General features: G+C 35.0%; 1 protein-coding gene across 2 annotated transcripts; it reads right to left on the bottom strand.

Moving 5' to 3' along the window:
* Nucleotides 1–1,829: 1,829 nt before the first annotated feature.
* Plk4 (polo like kinase 4) lies at nt 1,830–23,312 on the bottom strand. 2 transcript variants are annotated; one of them, XM_004854997.3, is made up of 16 exons: nt 23,064–23,312; nt 22,382–22,477; nt 21,495–21,590; nt 21,165–21,279; nt 17,336–18,332; nt 16,230–16,324; nt 13,242–13,609; nt 12,339–12,443; nt 11,531–11,633; nt 10,438–10,587; nt 9,646–9,779; nt 9,458–9,549; nt 9,169–9,313; nt 6,092–6,232; nt 4,518–4,624; nt 1,830–2,456 (listed from the first exon to the last, which is right to left on the bottom strand). In XM_004854997.3, exons 1-16 carry the CDS (start codon nt 23,091–23,093, stop codon nt 2,354–2,356), a joined length of 2,877 nt encoding a protein of 958 aa, XP_004855054.1. In that variant the 5' UTR covers nt 23,094–23,312; the 3' UTR covers nt 1,830–2,353. The 2 variants fall into 2 exon arrangements, with proteins under 2 accessions (XP_004855054.1, XP_021092134.1); XM_021236475.2 differs by lacking the exon at nt 23,064–23,312 and adding an exon at nt 22,580–22,790.
* Between the last annotated feature and the right edge of the window lie 1,156 nt (nt 23,313–24,468).

The following is a 24,468-nucleotide window of genomic DNA, read 5'->3' as shown; positions in this document are numbered from 1 at the left end:
TGTTTTTAGTAATGAGGAAGTGCAAATTTAAAAGCACAGTAATACATTATTCATGGGTTTTTTGAGACAGGGTCTCACTGTGTAGTTCGGGCTGGCCTTGAACTCACTCTACAGCCCAGGCTGGCCTCCAATTTGAGGCCATACTCTTGCCTCAGTCTCCCAAGTGCTGCGATTACAGGCGTGTGCCACCACGCCTGGCTGGTAATACACCATTCGATACATGTCAAACCGGCAAGCTCTGGTGAGGATTTGCAACAGTATATACACTGCAGGTAGAAGTGTAAGCATTTGATAGTTCTTGAAGTCTGAAGTCTGAAATTATACTTAACTCCTAAGATCCAGCAAATTCACTTGAGTAAAAGCCTACAGAAACTTGTGTGCCTGTGTACCAGAATGTCTTACAGCCAAAATCAGGATACTCAAAGGTCCATCAACAGTATAACTGATAAATTACATTTATACACTGGAACACTACACAGCAATCAGTCCAGGTAGAAAAGAAAAAAGGTGTCTTGAAAAGGGGGAAAGAGGCACAGATTACCTATATTTTGGAGGAAATAAAATAACTCCAGAAAATAAAAATTGTTCAAGTAATGTAATTCTAGTACAGGACAGAGATCAACTGAATATTTTCATAGTCCTGATAATGTAAACTTTGGATATTAAATTATCACTGTATCCCTCTCAAGCAAAAAACAAAAAAAAATTACAGGAAACACCCTTTAATGAGCAAGGGGAAGGGAAGGAGAAAAAGGAAAGCAGTTACAATATGGCACATGATACAAAATAAATCAGTACACATAAATCCAATTGAACTATAAAAACAAATAGTAAAATATACCAGAAATAATAATAAATGTAAACAAATTAGGGTAGAGCAGTTACTAAACTGTATTAAAAAAATTCAGCTATGTATTTGCGTAAGAGAAATATCTAAAAAAAGGCTTATAGAGATGGAAAGACCTTATGTTGTACCTAGTAAAGTTGTTAAAGCAAAAATGTGCATTGTTTCAATCTTCAAAATTTTGCTAGCAATTATTTTATTTCCTTTTTTAAAGGTTAACTCAATTCTGATACTTTCTCTAAGTCTTACTTAATTTTCTCCCCCAAAGTTAGGTTACCAGTGAATTTAAACGTTAATTCTAAGATATTGCTGTTACTGTTAATATCATTTATACTCTAATTAATAACACCTGAGAATTTTCTACCTGCGTTTGTAGGTGCAATTTTTTTTTTAACCAACTCTTTGGTTATTGTTTTAATTTTTCCATTTCCCCAACTTTAATGAAGTTGAGCTTATTTCCATTTTTGTTGATCATATGGATTTCTTTATGAATAATCTATTCCATATTTTTTTCCATTTTTCTATTGGGCTGGTTGTGGCTATTTTAACTCTGCAATTTATGCTGTAATTATAATTATTTTTTTTCTTTTCATTGCCTTAGGCACAATTCTCCAAAACAATATTAAATAATTGTGACATAGTTTACCTGCCTACTTAATAGAGCTCTAATATTTTCTTGATTACATAAACCAGCAAGAAACATTAAACAATCTGTATATTTAAGTAGTTGTATTATAATCCTTTTTTTAAATTAGGAATTGCTGTCCCACTATCAAATATTCTTTTCATGCTAATTAATTGCATCATGAAATTCTTCAGTATTAAAATGTTTACATTAAAATGTACAGATATTTTCAGATAAAATACAGAAATGATTTTTAATGTTTAATTTAGTTAAGTTTTAAAATTTAATTGGCATTTCATAAGCAACAAAATTTAAAAATTAGTTTATGTTACCTCAAAGTAAATAAATCAAAAGATAAAGTAACTTATAGCTGTGTTTATTTTTATAAAATACATTTGCAGAATTGTTTCTTCACTGGTGCTACAAAAATAAATATAAAACAAATATACATGATTACATATGTTACTTACAACATAAATACACATAATTTACATGTCAACAATTCTAAAACCATGGCATGTTTTATCCATGATTCTCAACATGTCTGAGAAGTAGGGAAAACAAAAGTACAAACACAACACACACCTTTTATATTTTTGCTTTTAAAAAAATTTGTACAATACAAATATATGAAGAGAATAAGCTTGCAGGTGTACATCCTCAGAGCAAAGTTAGGTTTCTTGTTTTACATTATGATCACCATATTTGGTAAGGCACTCAAATTTCATTCAACTTTGTTCTCAGCATATATCCTTCACAGTATAAATTTAAATTCGCTTTAACAGAGAGGCTTTCTGAAGAAGTTATATTAAAAAAGAATCACTTTATTGAAAGCCAACCAGAAAGTTATTTATTAAACATAGAAAATCTGGAAAGAGTTTTAATCAAAGAAATGTATGAGTTGGATTAGAAAACATTGAAAGGATAGAACGAAGACACTGTAATTTCTGTTTGATGTATTCTGGCAATTTATCATGTTCTCCATACCTAAGTGAAATAGGAAAAAAATGTAAAAACACAATTACTTGGTTCTTCTGAGAGTACCAAAAACATACTTTTCAGTAATTCTTCAACAGCAAGAGGCACCTTAAGAAAAATTGTATACAATTATTTATTAAGAGTAGATACCTTAGGGCTGGGGATTTAGCTGTTTTTCCACCACCTGCCTCAAGCTAAGGACCTGAGTTTGATCCCCGGTACCAAAAAAAAAAAAAGAGTAGATACCTTAATCAAGAGAAATATACTCAATTTGTTTCTTTTAAAAATATAACAGTTGGGCCAGGGATGTAGCTCAGTGGTGCTGTGCCTGCCTGGCAAGCGCAAGGTACTGAATTCAATCCCCAGTACTGAAAAAACCCCCCGCAATTTCTAAACATTCAAATAAAAAGAAAATTTGATAAAAGTATTGAACTGACTATAATCTCTAAAGCACTCTGTGACTAGATTTTTCATTAAAATGAAGGTCCTACTTCTAAAGAAAATACTAAGATAAAATACATTAGCAATGCATTTTTATTAAATGCTAAAAATTTCCAAATGATCATAGCAAATAAAAAAATCTCAACATTTATCCTGTGGACATGGGTTCTAGTCACTTTCTATCTGCATCTTTCCACTTCCTGGAGCACTTGAAAGTGCTTTTAACAAAGCCTTTCACTGTAAGTATAGTTCTTTAAATGATGGTGCTGCATATATGCATATTTAACAAAAAAGCAATGAGTAGAGATGGCCACAAATTATATTTGCCCCAAGTATTCCCACTACAATAGGCAAACTTCTCATGAAGTAGCATCTTAGTATTAGCATTGTCAGTACCTTCCTCTTACACTTGATCTTAGCCAAAAGGCCAAGAAGTGAGTACTTTCTTCTTTTAGAAAGTTATGGTTTAAATACAGTTCTTGCTATTGCCAGAGTTCTTATTTTTAGTGTGATGGCTAGAACACATTCATACAGCATGAATATATAGTTCTCCCTTGGTGTCCTCAGAAGCCCCTGGATACAGAAATCCTAGGATGCTCAAGACCTTTGTATAAAATGGCATAGTGTTTGCATATAAAGTATGCATTCTCCTGTACTTTAAAGTCATCTCTGGCCAGTAATCCTAGCTACTTGGGAGGCTAAGGCAGGAGAATTACAAGTTCAAGCCCAGTTTGGGCAACTTAGGCCTTCTCTGAAAAAAAAAAAAAGAAAAGAAAAAAAGAAATGTTGCTGGGATATAGCCCAGTGTTACAGCATTCCTGGATTCAATGCCCAGTACCAAAATAAACTATGGATTATCTGTAATGTCAGAAACAATCTAAGTCCTATGTAAGCAGCTAAAATATTGTTTAAGGAATAACAAAAACTTCTGCATGTGTTCAGTAAAGATGTAATTTTTTTTAAGTATTTCAATCTCTATTAGTTGACTCCTTAGATGCAGCACCTGTATATACAGAGGGCTAACTATTCACATTCAAAAACGTTTTCAGGGCCAGGGATTTAGCCCAGTGACACCACACCTGCCTCACAAGCACAAGGTCCTGAGTTCAATCCCCAGTACCAAAAAAAAAAAAGCCTTTCAAACATTCATCACTTTACATTAAGGGATATAGCCTTTCATTTGGAAAAATAATCAAGTTATTTTCTAAGAGATTTTTTTTTTTTGTTCCTGTGTTCTTTTAAGTAAACAGGTATATTAAGGTCCAAACTAAGCTATAGATGAAAAGGCTCCAAGGAATTTAACCATGAGTGGATTATACCTGGATTATTCATACCAATTGCCCTACATTAATGCAAATAATCATAAAGCATCATTAAAAAGACTATGAACAGGGCTGGAGATTTAGCTCAGTGGTTTTGCTGCCTGCTGTGCAAGCGCAAGGACCCCAGTTCGATCCCCGGTACAAAAAAAAAAAAAAAAAGACTAGGAACTGCTAAAAATAATGAAAAGTTCAAAGAACAATATGACTGTCAAAAGACAGTAACTTTATTAAATCATTTACTTCAAAATACAATACAGAGAAAGCAAAATTATAGAAAAGGGCGGACTCTCATATTTTAAGAACTTACCTCGTTGTTTGACCATTTGGTGATGTGTAACTGATAGAAGATACTCCTGCCTGGACCACCAGCTGTGACCCATCATTAAACTGAACCCACACAGCTCCACTAGTTAACTAGAAAAAATAATAACCATCAGGATGACTATACAGTAGGGGATCTGGGGTTCTTAAAAGGTATTTAACAATTTTTCTAATAGTTATAAAAAATTCTAAATGAATCCTGTTTCCCATAATTTCCGTTTGGATATAAGTAGGTTTTTTGTTTTTTCCTCTCTGCACATAGAATTTCATACCAAGAAGGGACTTAGGAATAACAAAAGCAACTCTTTGTCCTTAAGTCTCAAGAATTTCTCCCTTGCCTGAGAATGTTACATCAGTCTTTGAAACTACTTCTTTTGGTCATGAATATTTACAATGTGCTACTCCAAATAGAGGCACATGATACAGAGAAAAAAACAAAAAAAACATGGACACTGGAATCACACCCACCTAGGTTTAATCTAGACTCTGCCCACTTACAAGTAGTTTGATAGCATTATGAATCCTAATTTCACTATTTTTAAGAAGTGACAGCATCAACTTCATTGTTATTTTGGGGGATAATCTAGACAATATATGTGAAAAACATAGTGCCACATACCAAGTACTCAACATTACCTACTCCCATAAAGTACTTGGGTGCACTTTACTTCACTACTGAGGTAAAAGCACATGTGCCATGCTCATAAGTCTCTAGGTTTCGGCTCTCCAATATATACATGTACATTCATATCTACAAAAAAATTCTGTAAATTTGAAATTTATGTTCACTCAACTTTAAAAAAAATTCCTTTCTTTTGCCAGATGATAATTACTCTAGTCACACAGATTAGTTCCTAAAATTTAAAACGCCCTAGCTGGGCATGCCTGTAATCCCAGCACTCAGGAGGCTGAGGTAGGAGGATTGCTGTGAGTTTGAGTTCAGCCTAGACTACATAGTGAGTTCAAGGCCAGCCTGAACTATATATAGTGAGACTCTGTATCAAAAAACCAAAAAATAAAATAAAATAAAATGCCCTCGTCATAGTTATTTATAATTATGACCTCTACTTGCTATTTCTTATTTATTTAAGTTTTTTGAGACAGGGTTTCAGTATGTAGCCCAGGCTGCCCTCAAACTTGCGATCCTTCTGCCTCAGCCTCCTAAATGTTGGGATTACAAGTATGTATGCCTTATAGCCAGCTATGACCTCTACTCTTAAAAACAACTGGCAAAAATCGGTCATCCAGGCCTTAACGCATAATCTATTATCAATAATATCTAGTGTTTCTGGGCCAGGGATTTAGCTCAATGGTTCCGGCGCCTGCCTCGAAAGCACAAGGTCCCGAGTTCAATCTCCGGAACCAAAAAAAATAATATCTAGTGTTTCTTATAAATTTAAAAAGCCAACATTTTAAATGATATAATCAATACAAAAAAGTATAAAACCATCCTGGTAAGGAGGAATCATTAAAATAAATTTTTGAGAGGGCAACTGTCTAATATACATGAAAACCAAAAGAAATTCACAGAGAAAATTCACTTTCCTAGAAACTTCTCACCTGTGTAGCCCAACCAACATTTTTCACAAAAACAGACTTCAAAAGCTGTGCTGATTTAGGAAGAAAATCTTTTGGACTGTTAGAAGAGATGTTTGTTCCTGAGGCTGTAATTATATGACTAAGTCCTTCAGTTGTAACTACCTATAAACAGTAAAGGACAGGAAGATATTATTCCTCAGTGTTTTGATATCAGCTTAAGAGTATAAAAATCACTGTATATTAATTAGCCTTAAGTAATTTTTTAAAAAGCAATTTTTAAAAATGGTGCTGGAGATTGAACACAGGGCCATGCACATGCTAGCCAAGTGTTCTACCTTTGAGCCACATCTTAACCCTTATAAACAAAAATTTTTAAATTAAAATTTAACCACATTATTAAAAACAAGGAAAATGCACAAAACAAAACAAATTCACACATTTGCTGTTCTCATTCCATAGCTTTCTTTTTTCCTTTGTTAATAATAAGTCAAAAAGTACCCAGCATGTGAAAGGCCCTTTGACTTTTAAATTTAAAGAATTAAAGAAGGCCTTTGAGGTTCAAATAGATAGTAGGAGATGAGGCTGGTATGAGGTAGGTAATGGATAAAGAAACACTAAGGCCTTCTTCTTTTTTTGGTAGTGCTAAGGATCAAACCTAGGGACCTGTACATGCTAAGCAGGCATTCTACCTTAAGCTCCCCACATTTTAGTTTTATAAGAAGGGCATCTACCCTGCAAAACTATCTTTCAAAATTGATGGAGAAATAAGATACTTTCATGATAAAGAGCACCTCAGGAACTTCATGAATATCAAACTGGCACTCCAAAAAAATTTTAGACAATACCCTAGGAAAAGACAATGAGGATCACAACACCAGGAAACCCAGCAGAATGAATCCATTGGGTGTGACAAATTAAACACAAAGGGGGAGAATCCAACAAAAAGAAAAAGTCATGACTTCATCTCCCTAATGAGTGTATAATTCAATCTTATTATTGTACTCATTAGTATTTTTCTGATTCTAGAGTTGCACACCTTTCCTTGTGCTATACTGGCTATTTATCATCTTCTTATGTCTACTTTTTAATTGGGTTGTCTATTAATGAGCTCTAAGAATTCTTTATATATTCTGGTCATAGGTTATATGTATTGTAAATATGGTCTGTTTAAGATTTTAATGATGTCATTTAAAGTTCTAAATTTTGATGGAATCTCATTTATCAATTTTTTTCTTTTATACATCATGTCTTTTGTATCCTAGGTAGTTCTTGCCTACCTTGAATTCATAAACATTTTCCCTTATAATTTCTTCTTAAAGTTTTATACTTTTAAGTTTTCATATTTAGGTTCATAGATCCCTTCAAGTTATTTTCATGTATGGAAATAAAGGGTTGTGGTTAATTTTTTATATACGGATACCAGGTGTTCTAGTGCCGTTTGCTGAAAACACTATCTCTTCCTTGGCTCTTGAATTGAGTTTATATTCTATAAAATGCTAATGTTAAATAATCTTTCAAAACTCAGTGGACCATATATATGTGGTTCTATTTCTAGATTCTGTTTTATTCAAATGATCTATATGTCTTTCCTTACACCAACACTGCCTTGATTACTGTAGCTTTAGAAGAAGTCTTAAAATTAGGTACTAAACGTCTTCCAACACTGTTTTTGTTTTTGTTTTAACTTTTCTAGGTCCTTTGTACTCCTACATAACTTTTAAATTTCAATATCCAATTCTTCATTTATAGCAAGTATACACAGACCTGAATTTTTATATATACCTTGTGTTTTCTAATCCTGCTAAATTCAAGTACAAGTTCTAGGGGCTCCTAGTTTTCTTAGTATTTTCTCTGTAGATGATCATTTCATCTACATATAAAGATTTTGCTTCTACCTTGCCAATCCTATCCTAATTGTGTCATTTTATTGCAAGACTATTTTGGTGGGGCCTAGGTTTCAAAGTTTAATGGTCAAAGAGTAAGCCTATCTGCCCTTGTTCCCTACCTTAAGGGGAAAGCATTGTATCTTCTCCATTCATAAAAGGCATTCTTTCTGGGAGTATGGAGTATATGTCTTTGATCTGTTGAGAAGGTTCTGTTCTACTTCTAGTCGCCTGATAGCTTTTACCATTAACAGCTGTAGAATTTAGTCCAATATTTTTTCTCCAACTAGTGACAGGATCATATGGCTTTTTCCTTTCCTCTGTTAAAATGATGACTTTTGGGGGGTGGATCTTCCAATGCTGCACCAACACTGCCATCCCTATAACAAAAACCACTTTCTACATCCTGCCAGATCTGACTTCTAATAGTTTGTTGTGTTAAACAAATTTTTATCTATGTTCATACTTTTTTCTTCTATTATCTTTATCCAGTTTTAGGATTAGCACAATGTTGAGTTCTTAAAATGAGGGGAGAAGTGTTCCTTCTTTTTTCTGCTTTAATTGTTTGATATAATTTATCAGTTAAAATGTATATGAGCCTGCTGTTGTCATATAGGTAGGTTTTCAAGCTAGGAATATCCTTTCTTTAATAGGTGCTATTCAAATTTTATATTTCCTCCAGAGTTAGTTTCATTAATTTGTCTTCCAAGGTACTTTTTAGAAGCTGTCAAATTCATTTCAAAAAAGATTTTTGTATTATGCTTTCTATATCCTTTTAAATTCTGTAAAATCTGTGGTAATGTCTCCTAGATCTTGATATTGTAATTTAAAAAATGTATAACTGATATTGTGTAACAGGAAGAAAAGGTCTAAAGGAGCAGGGGAAGTGGGAGGGGTAGGGGAAAGGAAAAAAGGGAAAAGAAAAAATATGAGAAAAGGAAAAAAATGGAAACAAGGTCTTTGCAAATAAGGGAGGGTGGAGGGGGTGAAGGGAGGGCAAGGGAAGGGGAAAAAAATAAGAACCAAGATACTCATGTAATGGTACAAGATCCCAATGATGAATGTAACTGTATTTTATACAAAAAATGTACCAATAAACTTAATGGGAAAATAAAATAAAATAAAATGCAAACTTCAAGGCAAAAAAGAAAAAAAGAAGGGCATCTACCAATCACTGAAGGGTTTAAACTACAGAAGTGGCACACATTTACTTACTGAAGGATTAAGTACTGGTGCCTGTATTGGAGAAGCAGCACTACTCATGACCAATTTATTCAAAGATGGACCATCTCTCAATGTGCTGTTTGGATCCATAGGAGAAGCTAGTAAAGCCTTGGGTGAATGAGTACAACCAGGTTTTCTGCAGGAGAAAGCACTGTTCAAATATATTCCCTTAAAGCTTTCAAGATACAGAAAACTAAAGAATGTTTCTAATGTAAACATCAAACAAAATAAAAAAACACCATATATTTTAGCCACATGTTTAAGATTTTCAAACATTTACCTTCCTACAATTATGGGGAAAAAGGGTGCACTTCTACTCTTCTTTTCCTCTTCTGAAATTACAGATTCTAGTGCTAAACAGATACGATGACCCTATTTCAAAAGAAGAGTGCTTTCTGTCAATATTTCACCTATGTAATTTGTAATCATCATTAGTTGATATGAAAAAACCTAAAAGTAGGTATGTACCTCATTAGCATGGTCCATATATATTTTTATTTCCTCTTTCAAGCTATTAACTTCATTTTCATGTTTTAAATTGTAAGATTTCCCAGTCTTTTCAATCACTTGAATAAAATCTTCTGTTTTGTGTATTTTTGCTCCTAAAACATAAGAAAATGGCTGTTTTATAATTTATTTCATTACCATACTAGCTCTCAGATCAAGATGTCAGTTATACTCATTTACGGACCATTAATGAAATGAGACTTTCAAAACTATTCAATAAATATAGGCCATTCATTGTTCTTTTTAGAATATTTTGGCTTTTTATACATTTATGATTTTTTTCATTTATGATATTTTTTAAAAAATCACTGCTCTCATACAAAAATATAGTTGAAGGACAGGTATAATGATATTATTGTGTAATGTGTACATATATACCCCTTAAAAAGGGGAGCTCTCCAATTAAAAGGTAAATTACCCCTACAGAAAATCTAAAGAATGAGTGTTCATTAAATCCTTTTAGCTACACTTTTGTATAATTTCCATCCAAGTTCTCATTAGAAATAGAAGATTGCTTATTCATGAAATTTGTATATCATCAATCTTGATGCAGTTCAACTGGAGCTGGTATAAAAAGAGAAATAATATATGTATATACAAATTATTTACAGGAAGGTATATATAAACATTGGTTACATGATTTGACATGTGGTATGCTGTGCCATGTAACTTTCTATAGTGAATTAAAAACACACACACACGACACTTAATTACAAAGAAAAGGAAAAAACACCATTTCTAAACAGTACTTACCATCATAAAACCAAACCTCAAAATCAGCATCAGGAGAATTCTCCATCAAAATACATTTAGCATATTTTGTAAAATAGGTGATTTTTGGAGATTTAGATCTTACGAGCTGTACAAATCTGGATGCATATTGGTATTTTTTCCAGTATTTTTCTAAGGGTAGAAAAATTACTCAATATTTGGGAAAGAAAGTATTGACATACAGTTTTATCTGTTTTGATTCCTAATAAGGTTAAATTTTCCTTTTTAAATTCTAAAAGTCACCTCAATGATGTCTTACTATTGAGTACTTATTTCCCCAATCAATAATGTCCGGAATCTGAACCAGGAGTCAAGTGAGTTAACTGTGATCATTTATGTACCACAATGATGATTTCAAAGGTCAAATACTAGACACATTTTTTTTTGGTACCGGGGATTGAACTCGGGTCCTTGTGCTTGCGCAGCAGGTGGCAAAACCACTGAGCTAAATCCCCGGCCCTAGACACATATTTGTAACTGATTCTGACCAGATTAGTAACTAAACAAGTGCACAAATTATATTTGTGTAATATTTAAGTAATATTCCAGAGTTTTATTTTCAAATAAATAGAATAAAGGCCAGGCCTGTTAACCCAGCTATTCGGAAGGCTGACGCAGAAGAATTTGAAGTTCAAAGGCAGGCTAGTCAACTTAGTCAGACCCTTTCTTAAGATTTAAAAAATTAAAAAGGGATGGGGATATAGATGGACGTGTTCCTTGCCTGGGTTCAATTCCCAGTAAGGCAAAAAGAAAAAAAAGAAAAAAAAACGAAAAAAGTAGCAATGGCGTAACACAAAGTATGAATGGTAAACACTGTATTAACAGCTATGGATTTAGCTCTGTGGTGCCACCACCTGCCTCACAAAATCCTGAGTACGATCCCTGTACCAAAAACAAAACAAAGCAAAACACTGGATTAATAAGGTACACCAAACCCCATCAGATATAAAGTAGGAGAACATGACCTGCAGCCTGACTGAAGCCAAGACATTTATAACCTAGTATATCAATAGGAACACAATTTATGCATATATAAATCTATTATCTAAATTTACTTCCTAGTAAATTTACATACCTGGTAAATTGTCAAAGCTGTACCTGCTGATGTTGTTAGTAGGTGAGGGCGGTCTATCAGTAAGAGGAAAGCCTCTTTCATCATTTGGATAATAAACAGTGATCTGCCAAAAAAATTTTAAAGATTTCTAATCAGACACTATTAAGATACACTATTTTACCAAAAACTATGAAAAGGGTTCAAACATAATATAAAACATCATTTTACAGAAAAATGTTAAAATACTCTCTAGTCTTTTGTTTTTTGCTTATTAAACTTAAACTAAGACTTTATATTGTTTTACTAGTTATTTATCTTTTGCAGTGTTAGGGATCAAACGGAGAGCCTTGTGAATGATAGAAAAGTGGTCTTCCATTGAGCTACAACCCCAGCCCTATAATTATTTTTAAAACTGCACTGGTTTATTAAAATACGTTTAGCATCTTACTTTGGTTTTTGAATTCCAGAGACACTTTTTCATATTAGGAAAGCTGCTTTTAAACAGATTTAAAGATTTCAGTGAAAAAAAAAGATTTTAGTGTAAAATGAATCGAAATGCTGAATATTTAAATGACATTTTAAGGGGAAAGGGAAGAGAAAGGAATAAATATGAGAAAAGGAAATAACAGAAACAAAGTTTTTGTAAATAGGGAGGGGTGGAGGGGGTAAAGGGAGGACAGGGGAATGGGGAAAAAATAAGAACCAAGATATAGCACATAAAGGCACAAATTCCCAATGATGAATGTCATCATATTGTATACCTAAAATGTTCCAATAAACTTAATAAATGACGATTTGAAGTCACAAGATAATAAAATAAGGACCTTACCATATCCCCATCTCTAGATATTTGAAGAACTTCTTTCACATATTCTTGAGATGTATGGTCCTTTAGAAGCTCCACACATACTTCCTCTGAATCAAGTATGCTTACCTAAAGAAAAAACAGAAATCTCTAAAAAATTTTCTTATTACAACACCTCTGACACACAGGACATTTAAGAGAATAGTACCTAACCATAGTAAAAACGATTATTAAAGCCAAAATGAAACAGCTGCTTCACTCCAGCAGTCTAGACTGGAGGTGTACTTGAGCACAACTGTGAGCCAGAAGGTCCAAAGGTGAGCATGTATAATGACATGTAAAATAATAACAGTGAGCAGAAGGTAGGGTGGAGAAAAAGGACTCTGAAAAGACAATAGCAAGCCAAACAAAGGCAAGACTGGGTGAAGTGGGAAACAAGGGACAGGATAAATCACCATTTCCACTTCATATATGGTAAATTTTAAATTCTCAATTTGCATGCTCCTTTTCTTTAAATAGTTTGTTGTTAAAAAGAGTTATGTTCTTTCATTGGTCTTTTTGAGACTAAATTAAATACAGAAATAAAAACTTAAGGGATAACAAGTATCAATTCATTGGAATTGTAGGTAAAATAATATTTTAACAGTTTATAGCCAATGTTGTAAAATATTTTTCATTCAATAATTTTTCATTTTTAAGTCAATAATTTAAAATTCAAAACTCATGGGTATCAATTCACCATTCTTAAAAAGCCAGAGTGAAAAAAGAGCTATTTTCCATGAATATCAAATCTCTTTTCCCTTTAAATAAATTTATGGGGTAACATACCCCAAAGTCCAAGGACATTACAGGGAACTAGAAAATATATCCTCAAGAAGTGTTTTCTAGGAAAAACATCAAATAGTAACTTAAAAAAAAAACACATACCACAGCCTTTCTGGTTTTCTGTCTGATTGGTTTTAACCTGTGAGCAACCAAAGGACATGTAATGCTTCGTAACGAATGTTTCTGATGACCAAGTATTGACTCCATACCCCTAGTTTTGCTTTGTTCAGAAAGAGGATCTAAGCTGAAAATAGGTTCTTGCTGAATTATCTCAGGTTTACCACGAACTCCAGTCATATATTTCATGGTATCTGGCTGTTTTACAGAATGTGCATTATCAGAAGCACCAGAGCCTTTTCTGACTCTTTTATCAGCACAGGCATTTCTTGATGTGCTCCGCAAATCCAGATGGCCCTGGAAATCTCTGTTTGGGTTGATGGTGTTGTGCTCAGTAGTTTCTCTCAAATGAACTATAATATACAATGAAAAAAGCAGTTTAGTAAATAACAAGCTACATCTAATGTGCTGATTATAATAGTATTTTTTAAAACAAAAAAAATTCTAGTAAAACAATAGTGTACTGTATTCAGGATTTTTGCTAAATGAGTCAAATATAGCCTCTATTTGTGGGGGAGAACTATGTGAGGGATAGCTATGTTAATTTATTCAACTAGTCATATGCATATAGAATCATTTTATTATATATGAATTTTGTAATATTGTTATATGCCTTAAAAATACATAATAAAATTTGAAGACTAGTAAAAAAATAAGAGCTCCTAATTTTTCTAATAAAAAAGAAGTTTCACATGTGACATAAAAAGGACACTGTAAACCAATCTCAAAGAAATATTTCTTTTTTTTCTGCTGTACCAGGGATTGAACTCAGGACCTTGAGCTTGCAAAGCAGGCAACAGCCCCACTTAGCTAAATCCCCCACCCCTCAAATGAATATCTTTATAGTATTTTTAAGACTAAGAAGAGCTACTAATAGAACTGAATTTTTTTTTTTGGTATTGGGGATTGAACTCAGGTCCTTGAGCTTTCGAGACAGGAGGCAAAACCACTGAGCTAAATCCCCCACCCCCGATTTTTTAAATTAAGGGAAAAAAACCTGTCACTGTAGCCTTAATATTATTAAATATTATCATGAATTTGCACTCATATTTTTAAAAAGTTCTTACTGAACTTTATTATTTTTAAAGGACTTGCATGATTAAATTATATAAAACTCTGTAAGGTAATTTTTCTATACTCAAAAAAACCACATTATGATTTTTTCCTTAAAAGATTTTGTAGGCATCCCCTCCATTCTTACCATGATGAAAAAATACTTTGTATCAAATAAAATATTTTAAAATTACAGCAGCACTATATTATTATAAACGAAGTTATTTCTCAGACAAATCTGCATTATCAAAGAAAAACACCTGTGACCACAACAGAAGTGCAAGATTAAGTGTGTATGTGGCAGGTTTATAGTTTACAAAATGAACTTGAAATATCTCCAGCAGGGAAATAAAAAGATTTTCTTTTGAGCTTCTGAAAATCATCTACATTTCTTCTGAAAAGAAGGAATAGTCTCCTAAGCTGACATAACAACTGCTTAAATTACATCCACTCTGTGAGGTAACACAATACTTAATAAAAAATGATTTCCTCCTCCCCATATGTTTTTTTTTCATCATTATTTCCCAATCTGTTATGTTCATGAATGAGGAGTGTTTTAACCATCAAGCTCTTTATCTATAATGCCTCGAATAACAGCTGCTTAAAAACGTTTTAAATAAAAAAGGTTTTTAGTAGCTGTGTATTTTAGCATGAGGTCATACTGGCAGAGCACAATTTCCCTATCAGCTTCTACCCCAAAACAAGGTCTACTCCACTATAAAGGATACATCTGAGTCATTTATAGGAAAATGGATTTACCTTGAGATAATGTTAACTGAAATAAATCAGGCACACAAGCTTAAATACTGCATGGTTTCCCTTATATGAGAAACCCAAAATATAAATACATTAAAGAACAAAATAAAGATAATAGGAAACAAGGAGATATATCTTTTGCAAACGGGAAGGGGACCAAAAAATAGAGGAAGAGGGGGAGAAGGAGAAAGTGATATATAAAAAAAATTAAGATGTCTTATGTACATGTACCAACTACCCACAATGAATGTAATTATTATAAACTGCAAATATGAACTATAAAAATTTTTTTCAAAAAGGGCAACCATCGTTTGCTTATTTTATGCACACTGATAGGCACTTATGCTAGAGGCTGCAAGAGCAGACAGCTTAAGAAAAAGGCTTCTGTGTCAAGGCTGCTTGGATTGGAATGCCAGCACCTCCACTTAATGGTTGTGTAGCATGTGCAAATTGAGTACTGTGTAGTTTACTCATCTGTAAAGTACAGATAGTGACAGTATCTTCCCCCTTTTTAAGGTGAGAATTTTATAAGTCAATCACATACATTTAGTATTAAGGAGAGCAGCTGACTTACAGTAAATATTCAAAATATGTGAACAGTTTTATTACTGTAATACAGCTTTATTGACATTTACTGAAAATATTTCATTTCCTTAAGAAAATGCAAATAGAAAACTACAGTGCTTGTCAAGTCATTAATAAGGTCATTAGGGGGCCGGAGATTTAGCTCAGTGGTTTCGCCGCCTGCTGCGCAAGTGCAAGGACCTGAGTTCGATCCACAGTACCAAAAAAAAAAAAAAAAGTCACTAATTTTTAATTAAATATTGCATTAAATACCGCATTTGTTTCTCTGGTGTGAGAAATCAGAAGTGGAAATAAGGACTAAACTCTACAACAGACATTGGGAAGTGGGAAGAAAATGTTCAAATGGGAAGGGGAACAAGGGAGGGGGAGAAGGATGGGAAGGAAAGGACAAGGGAAAAAAGATAAAGCCGAAGGAAAAAATGGAAACAAAGCTTTTGTACATAAGGGAGGGGGAAAATGGGGAAAAAAAGAAGCAAGATACATCATGTACTGGTACAAACTCCCTATGATGAATGTTATCATTATGTATATCAAAAATGTACCAATAAATGTTTTGCAAATAAATAACTAAAAACTCACCATTCACTTGCAGATTCCCAAACCATTGCTGTACCATTTCGGTCTGAGGTGTTTGGTCTGAAAATGGAGATTTTCCTGGACAAAGATGATTGGAGCTAAAGGGGAAAAAAAAATTCCCATAAACTAATAAAAATTTAACAGGCAACTTTTTTTTCTTTTTGATTCTGGGGATCAAATTTAGGGCCTCACACTTGTTAAACACGTACTCCATCAAATTACACCTCTAGCCCCAAGGCAATGGTTTAAGGTAAAAATATTAGAAAATAGATAGCTGAATACCTGAATACTATATTAGAATAAATATGAGAAACAGTATTTGCATAGTTAAATTATCTCTAAACAGTTGAATTAACATGCCAAAATACCATGGCATGTGATAATGTTTCTGTATGGTCACTGGCCTTTCATGATTCAAGCACAAAAATCATAAATAGATCAGAAAAAAACCCTTTAATTACTAGAAAAAGTAGTTTTCATGATAGAAATAGTCAGTACTATTACTTATCATTTAAGCTCAGCTTCTACTTCTCTATGTGTACAGTTATTACCAGGATACTTTAGGGTTCAGATCTGATATATAGTGCCTTGAAATGGAGACCTGTTCCATATAAAAATGAAACTAAATATTATCAAGAATTAGACACATGCTATAAACGCACTTATGAATATATACTTTTTGTTGTTTTTTGATTCAAGATCTCACTTTGTAGTTCAGGTTGGCCCTGACTATGTAGCCCAGGCTGGCCTCAAACTCAAAGTGATCCTCCTGCCTCAGCCTCCCAAGTGCTGGGATTACAGGCATGTGCCACCATGCCAGCTGAATATACACTTTTAAAAATGATCTTAACCATATTTTAAAATTATTACTCTATAAGAAAATTATGAAAAGTGCCTCAGAAACATCTGACAGTGTTTTAGAAAGGCATTAATTGCCGGGTAAACCTCATTTAGGTGATGCTTCATATTTGTGCTAGCACAAATGAAAACACCTTTGGGCCGGAGATTTAGCTCAGTGGTTCCAGCGCCTGCCTCGCAAGCGCAAGGTCCCAAGTTCAATCCCTGGTACCACAAAAAAAAGAAAACACTTTTGAAAGAATTATTCTTACAGTGCTTGATTGTTATCCGGTCTTTCAAAAGATCCAGAACCACTGGATGCTTTTTCTTTAAAGAAGTGGAAAATATTGTCATTATCTTCATTTTCTTCCACTCCTGAGCTTTTGGACTTTGAAAGCATTTCTGCTGAGTGACACCGATCCATCGCACACGTTTTTGTTCGAGACTGACTATTAGTACTGCTCGATCTATCAGAGGAATGGGCTCTACGTAGGTATCGAGAATGTGGCCTTTCTTCTGCATCTTGGATTACTCTTCCCCTTCTACTGTTACTGCTTTCTTCTTGATTTCCCCACTGTCTACAAAGACTGCTTCCATCTCCTGAAGAAAAGTCACTTGAATTTTTATTCCTTGGAAATACAGTCATTTTATTTGGGAGTGGCTGACCAATTAAAAGTCTTCTTCTGTCAAATAAACTACCACCTATACTGGTATTGGAAGAAACTGTAACAGAAGTAGAAATTGTGGCATGTCCACTATCAATTGAGTCTTCTACAGTCCCTAAATCTCTTTTTGTTGAAGAATTTTGAAACATAAAAGGATGGTCCAATATTGAAGACAGACTTAAACGATCTGCTGGATTTCTACGAAGTAACTGGTGAATAAGGTCCTTGGCCTCTCTTGACAAAAATGTTGGCATTTCATAATCTGCCAATACTACTTTATTTAATGTGTTCTTGACTGTATCAGTGTCAAAAGGTGGTCTCCCAATAAGCAACGTATAAAACATACAGCCCAAGGACCAAATATCTGATTCCAGTCCATGTGCACTTCGAGTTGCAATTTCTGGTGAAATGTAATTAGGAGTTCCACATAATGTATAGTGCTTTTCATGTGGCATTTGCAATTGAGTTGCCAGCCCAAAATCAGCAATCTTGATGTTCATATTATGAGTAAGTAAGAGATTGGAAAGTGTGAGGTCCCGGTGTAATATACCATGAGAATGAAGATACAACAATCCTGTGATGATCTGGTGCATGAAATGTCGAGCTGTGAGGATCCAGAAAAGAGAATTTACAACTGAGAAAAATCTTGAAGAGTCAATGTTTCGAATACATTATGAAATTCAGGTACATAGCAAGAACACTTATTAAAATAATAGCTCAGAACTTAGATTTAACAACCAAAATATCATTCTCATGATGTAATAAACTGATGAGCGGGCCAGGGATTTAGCTCAGTGGTTTCGCTGCCTGCTGAGCAAGCGCAAGGACCCAAGTTCGATCCCCAGTACCAAAAAAATAAAATAAAATAAAATAAAAATAAACTGATGAGCTTTTTTTTTTTTTTGGTACCAGGGATCAAACTCAGGTCCTTGTGCTTACGCAGTAGGCAGCAAAACCACTGAGCTAATGATGAACTTTTTACAGAGTTAAGAGAAGCTAAATTTTTTTAGCAAATGGCATGGTAAAGGTAACCAAAAGTCCATAATAATTAAGAAAAGTAATTATCCTTTTTTTTGGTAGTGGGGATTGAATTCAGGACCTTATGCTTGAGGGGCAGGTGGCAGCACCACTGAGCTAAATCCCCGGTCCAATTATCCTTTTTTTAAAAAATAAATTTTATTTTATTCCCCCCCGCCAAGCCTCCTCCCCTCCCTAAGTTCAAAAGCTTTGTCCAGTTTTTCCTTCTATTTTCAAAAAGTAATTATTCTTGATTATACAAGCAATTCATAAATATATACTAAGTGTAAAAAAAAAAACCTGCAGCTCCTTTGATGCCTCCTAAACTCTCCTAAATAGTATTCACTGTGAACAATTTCTGTATATTTGCATAACTTTCTTCTGCATGTTTACATACATTTAAATTTATGGCTGCATTGTAATAAATACTTTTTAAACATAAATTTATATCAAAATATAGTTTCACTACTTTTATCTCCAATTACAATATTTCTTATAAATATTTCAGCCAGACATGGTGATACATGCCTATAATCCCAGCACTGGGGAGGCGGAGGCAGGAAGATTGCCTCGAGTTCAAAGCCAGCCTGAACCTCATAGCGAGACATTGTCTCACCCCCTCGACCCCAAAACAAATATTTCTATGGCAATACCATAGATACTGATTTTACTTAATTGCTGTTAATGCATATTAGGGTCATTTCTGATTTTTCTAGCCTAGAAAAAATATAGCAATAGACATTCTTATACATGCTTGTTTTCTTATGTATATGTATGGTGGTTTCTCTACAGTACATTCAAGATGTAGAATCACTGAGTTGAAGTTTAGAAAAATTTATTACTTTCACATCTTGTCAAGTTTTTTTTTCAGTACCAGGGATCAAACTCAGAACCTTGCACTTGTGAGGCAGGCAGTGGCACCACTGAGCTAAATCCCCAGTCCTTGTCAGGTTATTCTTAAATAGGCGACAGTTTCATGCACATCCTTGTTAATATTAGGTAGTCTCCACCTAAAAATGGTAACTTCATAATTTTGGTTAGCATCTTCAGATTACTATTGCATTTGAACATCTTTTCCTATGTTTATTGGTATTTATATTTTGTTCTCTGTGAATTATCTGCCTATATCACTTTTCTATTTTACTATCTCTTCTTAGGCATGCCTTATATTTTTATATAAAATTTCCAATCATATACATGACTATATACAAAAAATGAGTACATGTATGACTACAAAAAATGTACACATGACTATACATGCAGTTTTTTTCTTTCAGTTGTTGCGGATTGAACTCAGAGCTTTGTACGTGCTAGGTAGGCACTCTACCGCTGAGTTACATCCAGAGACCATTAGTCATACATCATATACATATTTTCCTATCTTTGTCTCTTAACTTTGTTGAGAATTAACTGATCATTTTTTCCTTTATATCTTTTGCTTATTCTCTTGTTTAACATTATTAAGGCCTTTTAAATTGTAAAATACTCTGAAAAATACAGTAATCATCACCAATATGTGTATGGAATTTTTTTCCAATTTGTATTAGCTACTCCGAATACACTTCTAACAATGGAATTTTTTTTTTTGGTACCGGGGATCGAACTCAGGTCCTTGCACTTGCAAAGCAGGTGGCGGAACCACTGAGCTAAATACCCGGCCCTAACAATGGAATTTGAGTTAAAGGATATGAACATTTCTATAACTAAATGCATATGACCGAATTATTCTCCGGTACATATAAATGTACAAAAAGCTTATCAGCACCCATCTTTCTTACCTTATCTGCAATCTCAGCTAAGAGGGCAAGATAACTTAGTTGGACAATATATGAACCTTATTTGGTTTTGATATCAACTTTTAAAAATTATAAGAAATGGGAAATTTAAAACTGACTTTGCATTTCATAGTAAGGCATTATTAGGTATCATAATGACTTTGTGGTTATGTTTTTGCAAAAGTTCATATTCTATAAAGATATATATTCAATTGAGTTATGGGGGTAAGAAGGGTATAGATGACTCCATAGATTTGATAGTTGAGTGATAAATTTTAAGGGGTCTCATTACTCATGTTTCACATTTTCTCCAGTAAATGGTTTCAGTGGTTATTTGTGTTTGATTAAGGAACTACAGTGAATAGTGGCATTTTAAAAAGCTTCCTAGATTTAAAAGGTAAACAGCAAATTGCTACCATTGATTTAATTTAAAATGTGTTTTGGGATAGAAGAATAACATATTTCTTATTTCTATAACATCTGAATTCTTTATAAGTACTAGATTATTTTGGAGATAAAGATCTCTTTTTCTAGCCTAAAGTAATAACTGAAATAACTTTACTAAATATTACAAAGTAGCACATTATTCAAAACCACACTTTGAGAAGTAGGATGTTTATCTACCAAAAAAAAAAGAAGCTTACCTTCATTTTCTGAGAAAGGTTTCATTCTGTTCTTTAGGTACCTGTTCATTTCTCCATTATGACACATTTCTAAGACCAGGTATACATAATTGTTATCTTCAAAATAGTTATAAAGCTGAAATGTGAAAGGGTGTAATGAATTATGATATACAAAAATTCGTTCTCCTTGGCTACTTCTATAAAACATGAATCTCATAGCTGGGCCAAGTGGCACATAACTGTAATCCCAGCTACTGGGAAGGCTGAGGTGGGAGGATCGTAAGTTTGAGGTCACACTGGGCAACACAGTGAAACTTCATCACAAAAACAAACAAAAATCTTGTACCTTACCTCCAAGACAGATGGATGCTTCAATTGGCAATGTATTTTTACCTCGTTTTGCACTCGCTGTACCATTCCAGCTTTGTACATGGCTTTTTTATCTATCTAAAAATAATAGACACTTAATGTTGACAATAAATTTTCAAATATGAAGTTGTTAAAAGTCAACTTTGAAAACGAAGTGTATTTTTATTTAAAATAGTCTGAAGCCCTTTTATATATGTCTTTGAGGTCAAAGCACACTGTTGTCTAAGTCCCACTCCACATCTCCGTTGGGTGTGCCCAAGGTATTCTAACACCCTCTTTCAATTTAAGCAACTTTTCATAAGGAAAAGAAAGTCTAAATATGTATAGCCAAGCTTTAAAACCAAATTTCTTTTCCCCTTTCCCAATAGGTTTAAATATAATTCTTCATTTGCTTATGTTTATGCTATTTCTAGTAGACTTATTTCTAACAATCAAGAATAGTATTTTGGATTGTTAAAGAACTAACACAAGTGTATTATTATTTTTTTTTCCCAGTACCAGGAAATCAAACTTAGGACCTTGTGCTTGCCAGCCAGGTGCAGTGCCACTGAGCTACATCTCTGGCCCAAGTGTATTATTATTATAAAAACATTATTTACTTGATATTTACCCATAATTCCAAGTCTGAATAATTAAAACATATACCAGGTGTTTTGAACATTAATGAACACAGAACACTTAAGCAAGGTTAAGGCTCTCCTAAAATGTACTTAGCTCAACTGCTGAACTTGGCATTACTGTCCGTTGTCCATACACTATATTCTTTGCAGCATAATTAAAGACTGGTAGGTAAGGAGTTTGTGACACCTTACAAGGCATACCCCTCTACTTACAAAGTACAAGAGAAACGCTGATTAACATATTCTTACCATTTTTATTGCAACTTCCAAACCAGTGTGAATGGACTCAGCTCTGTAGACACCAGCAAATGATCCTTTACCGAGCAGATTTCCAACTTTAAAATCCTAAAAATTAAAGATTCTATGTTATGACTCACAGGAGTTGAAAGGAAAAAAAGAAGGGAAGGGACTAGGAAAAACTAAAATGGGTCAAGAGGGTATTTACACCTCAATATAGCAGGTGTCTGGGGTAGAAGACATGGTGATGCTTTGCGGGACTTCCTGAGCTTCCAGGCCCGGCTCGAGCTGAAGCACCCTATCAGTCGGGCTCCTCAACCTAGTGCAGCCTCAACGCCCTCCTCCCATCTCTAGCCAAGCCCTGGGAGCCGCTGGCAGTGCTAGAGTCCCGCCGCAGCTCCCGCCGGGGTTAACCGCCATTCCCTTGGGGAGGGGGAAGGAGGCCCTGGCGGGCTCCAGCGCGGCAGCACCCGCGGGATCGCTGACAGACAGCGGCGGGACTCCCCTAGCAGATGTCCCGCCGCAGGCCTCCCGGGTGGCGGCGAGGGGCTGACCGCTCCGCCCCCAGACAGCCGGCCGGGTCCTGCGACTCTCCCTAAGCACCTCAGTGCCCGCCCCACGGCCGTTAGTTTCACTCGCTCCCCTTCCCACGCGATCTCGAGGCCCGCCCCGCCGCAGACTGCAGTTTCGGCACCTCGATCTTCTCCCCGATGCAGGTCGCCATGTTTCCAGGCCCCAGCCGACGCTCCCAAGATGAGCTCCCTTCACACAGCCCCTTCGAGGTAGCGCTCCAAGCAGCCAACCGGTCTTGGTGCCCATCAGGCTTCGCTCTTTAGGCCGCCGCTGCCGGCGACGACGCCAAAGCCACCGAAAGGTCTCCTCGACAACTTCCGAGGCCTGGGCGGTGCCTCTGCGCTCCCATTTTGAAAAACCCGCCGGTTGCCCTCCTAGCAAGCTGGCGGTGACGTAACGCGCCCGGCAGCTCCGGAGAGGCTGCGCCGGGGCGCGCATGCGCGCCAGGCCCTCCTGGGCGGTGCGCTGGGGTCCGGATCTTAGGGCCAGCTCCCGGAGTGCGGCGGCCCCTGGGCACTGGGAACCGGGTCCCTGCGGTCCCACGCTAGGAATACCCGCTGCGAGGCGGTTAAAATGGCAAGCTTTAAGAGAGGGACGCTTGTAACCGGTAAGTTACTTCACAGTCTGAAAAGTTACTTCCAATTTCAGAAAAGATCTGAAATTATCCTAGGAGCTGGAATACGTGTAGCTCAGTGGTAGATTGCTTGTATAGTAAGCACGAGGCCTTGGTTTCTTTTCCCAGCACCATTTAAAAAAAAAAACAAAAACACAAACACAAAACAAATGAAAAACTATTTTAAAATTTCAAATGTCTAGACTTGGCAGAAAGCACAGAAAAAAAAAGAATTGAAAGCTGCTGCACGGAACACCGGTTATGCCTCTGTAGCTTACTCCATAGTTTTTCCTAACTGTAATTGTTCTTAGTGTTTTAGGAAAACAACACCTGTAGATGCAAAATAAGGACTCTGCCTTAAAGGAAAGTAAGAAGGTAGTATATTCTGAGCCAAATATGAGTAACCTAAATCCGGGAATACAGATTCAAATTGCTAGGAAAAGTATGAGAAAAAAGTAACATTTATAGGTAGAGAACAAAGGTGAATACATTGTTATGGCACCCCACTGGCTGGCTAAAATAAAGCTGGGAAACCCTGACCATTGGACTGAAATAGTGTCTCACTGCCTTCTTAGGGAGAAGATTGGTCAAGTCATTGTTTTACCTCAGTGTCCTGAGGATATTAGGTAAGATGCAAGAGATCAGAACTAATGGCTTATTTCCTAAAGGTCCAAAGTAGCCTTTGTCTCATTATCTCCAAGCCTGTCTGCATTTTAATCTTTGAAGAATTTTATAGTAGTAGCTTCTTCAGGAGTGTCTAATTTCACACTCCATTCTTAATTTTAAACTATTAAGTATTATGTTATTTGTATAGTAACACAGATAAGGCATGTTACACATGTTATGTATGGATCAAGATAAGGTGAGGATGATGCACTTTTTGCAGATGAGATCATTATGATTTTTCAGGAAG

Source organism: Heterocephalus glaber, unplaced genomic scaffold, assembly GCF_053883595.1.
Source record: "Heterocephalus glaber isolate CG9 unplaced genomic scaffold, H.glaber_assembly_v1.0 deba00001586, whole genome shotgun sequence".
Classification (NCBI taxonomy): Eukaryota; Metazoa; Chordata; class Mammalia; order Rodentia; family Bathyergidae; genus Heterocephalus; species Heterocephalus glaber.
This window is presented reverse-complemented; position numbering and strand designations above follow the sequence as displayed.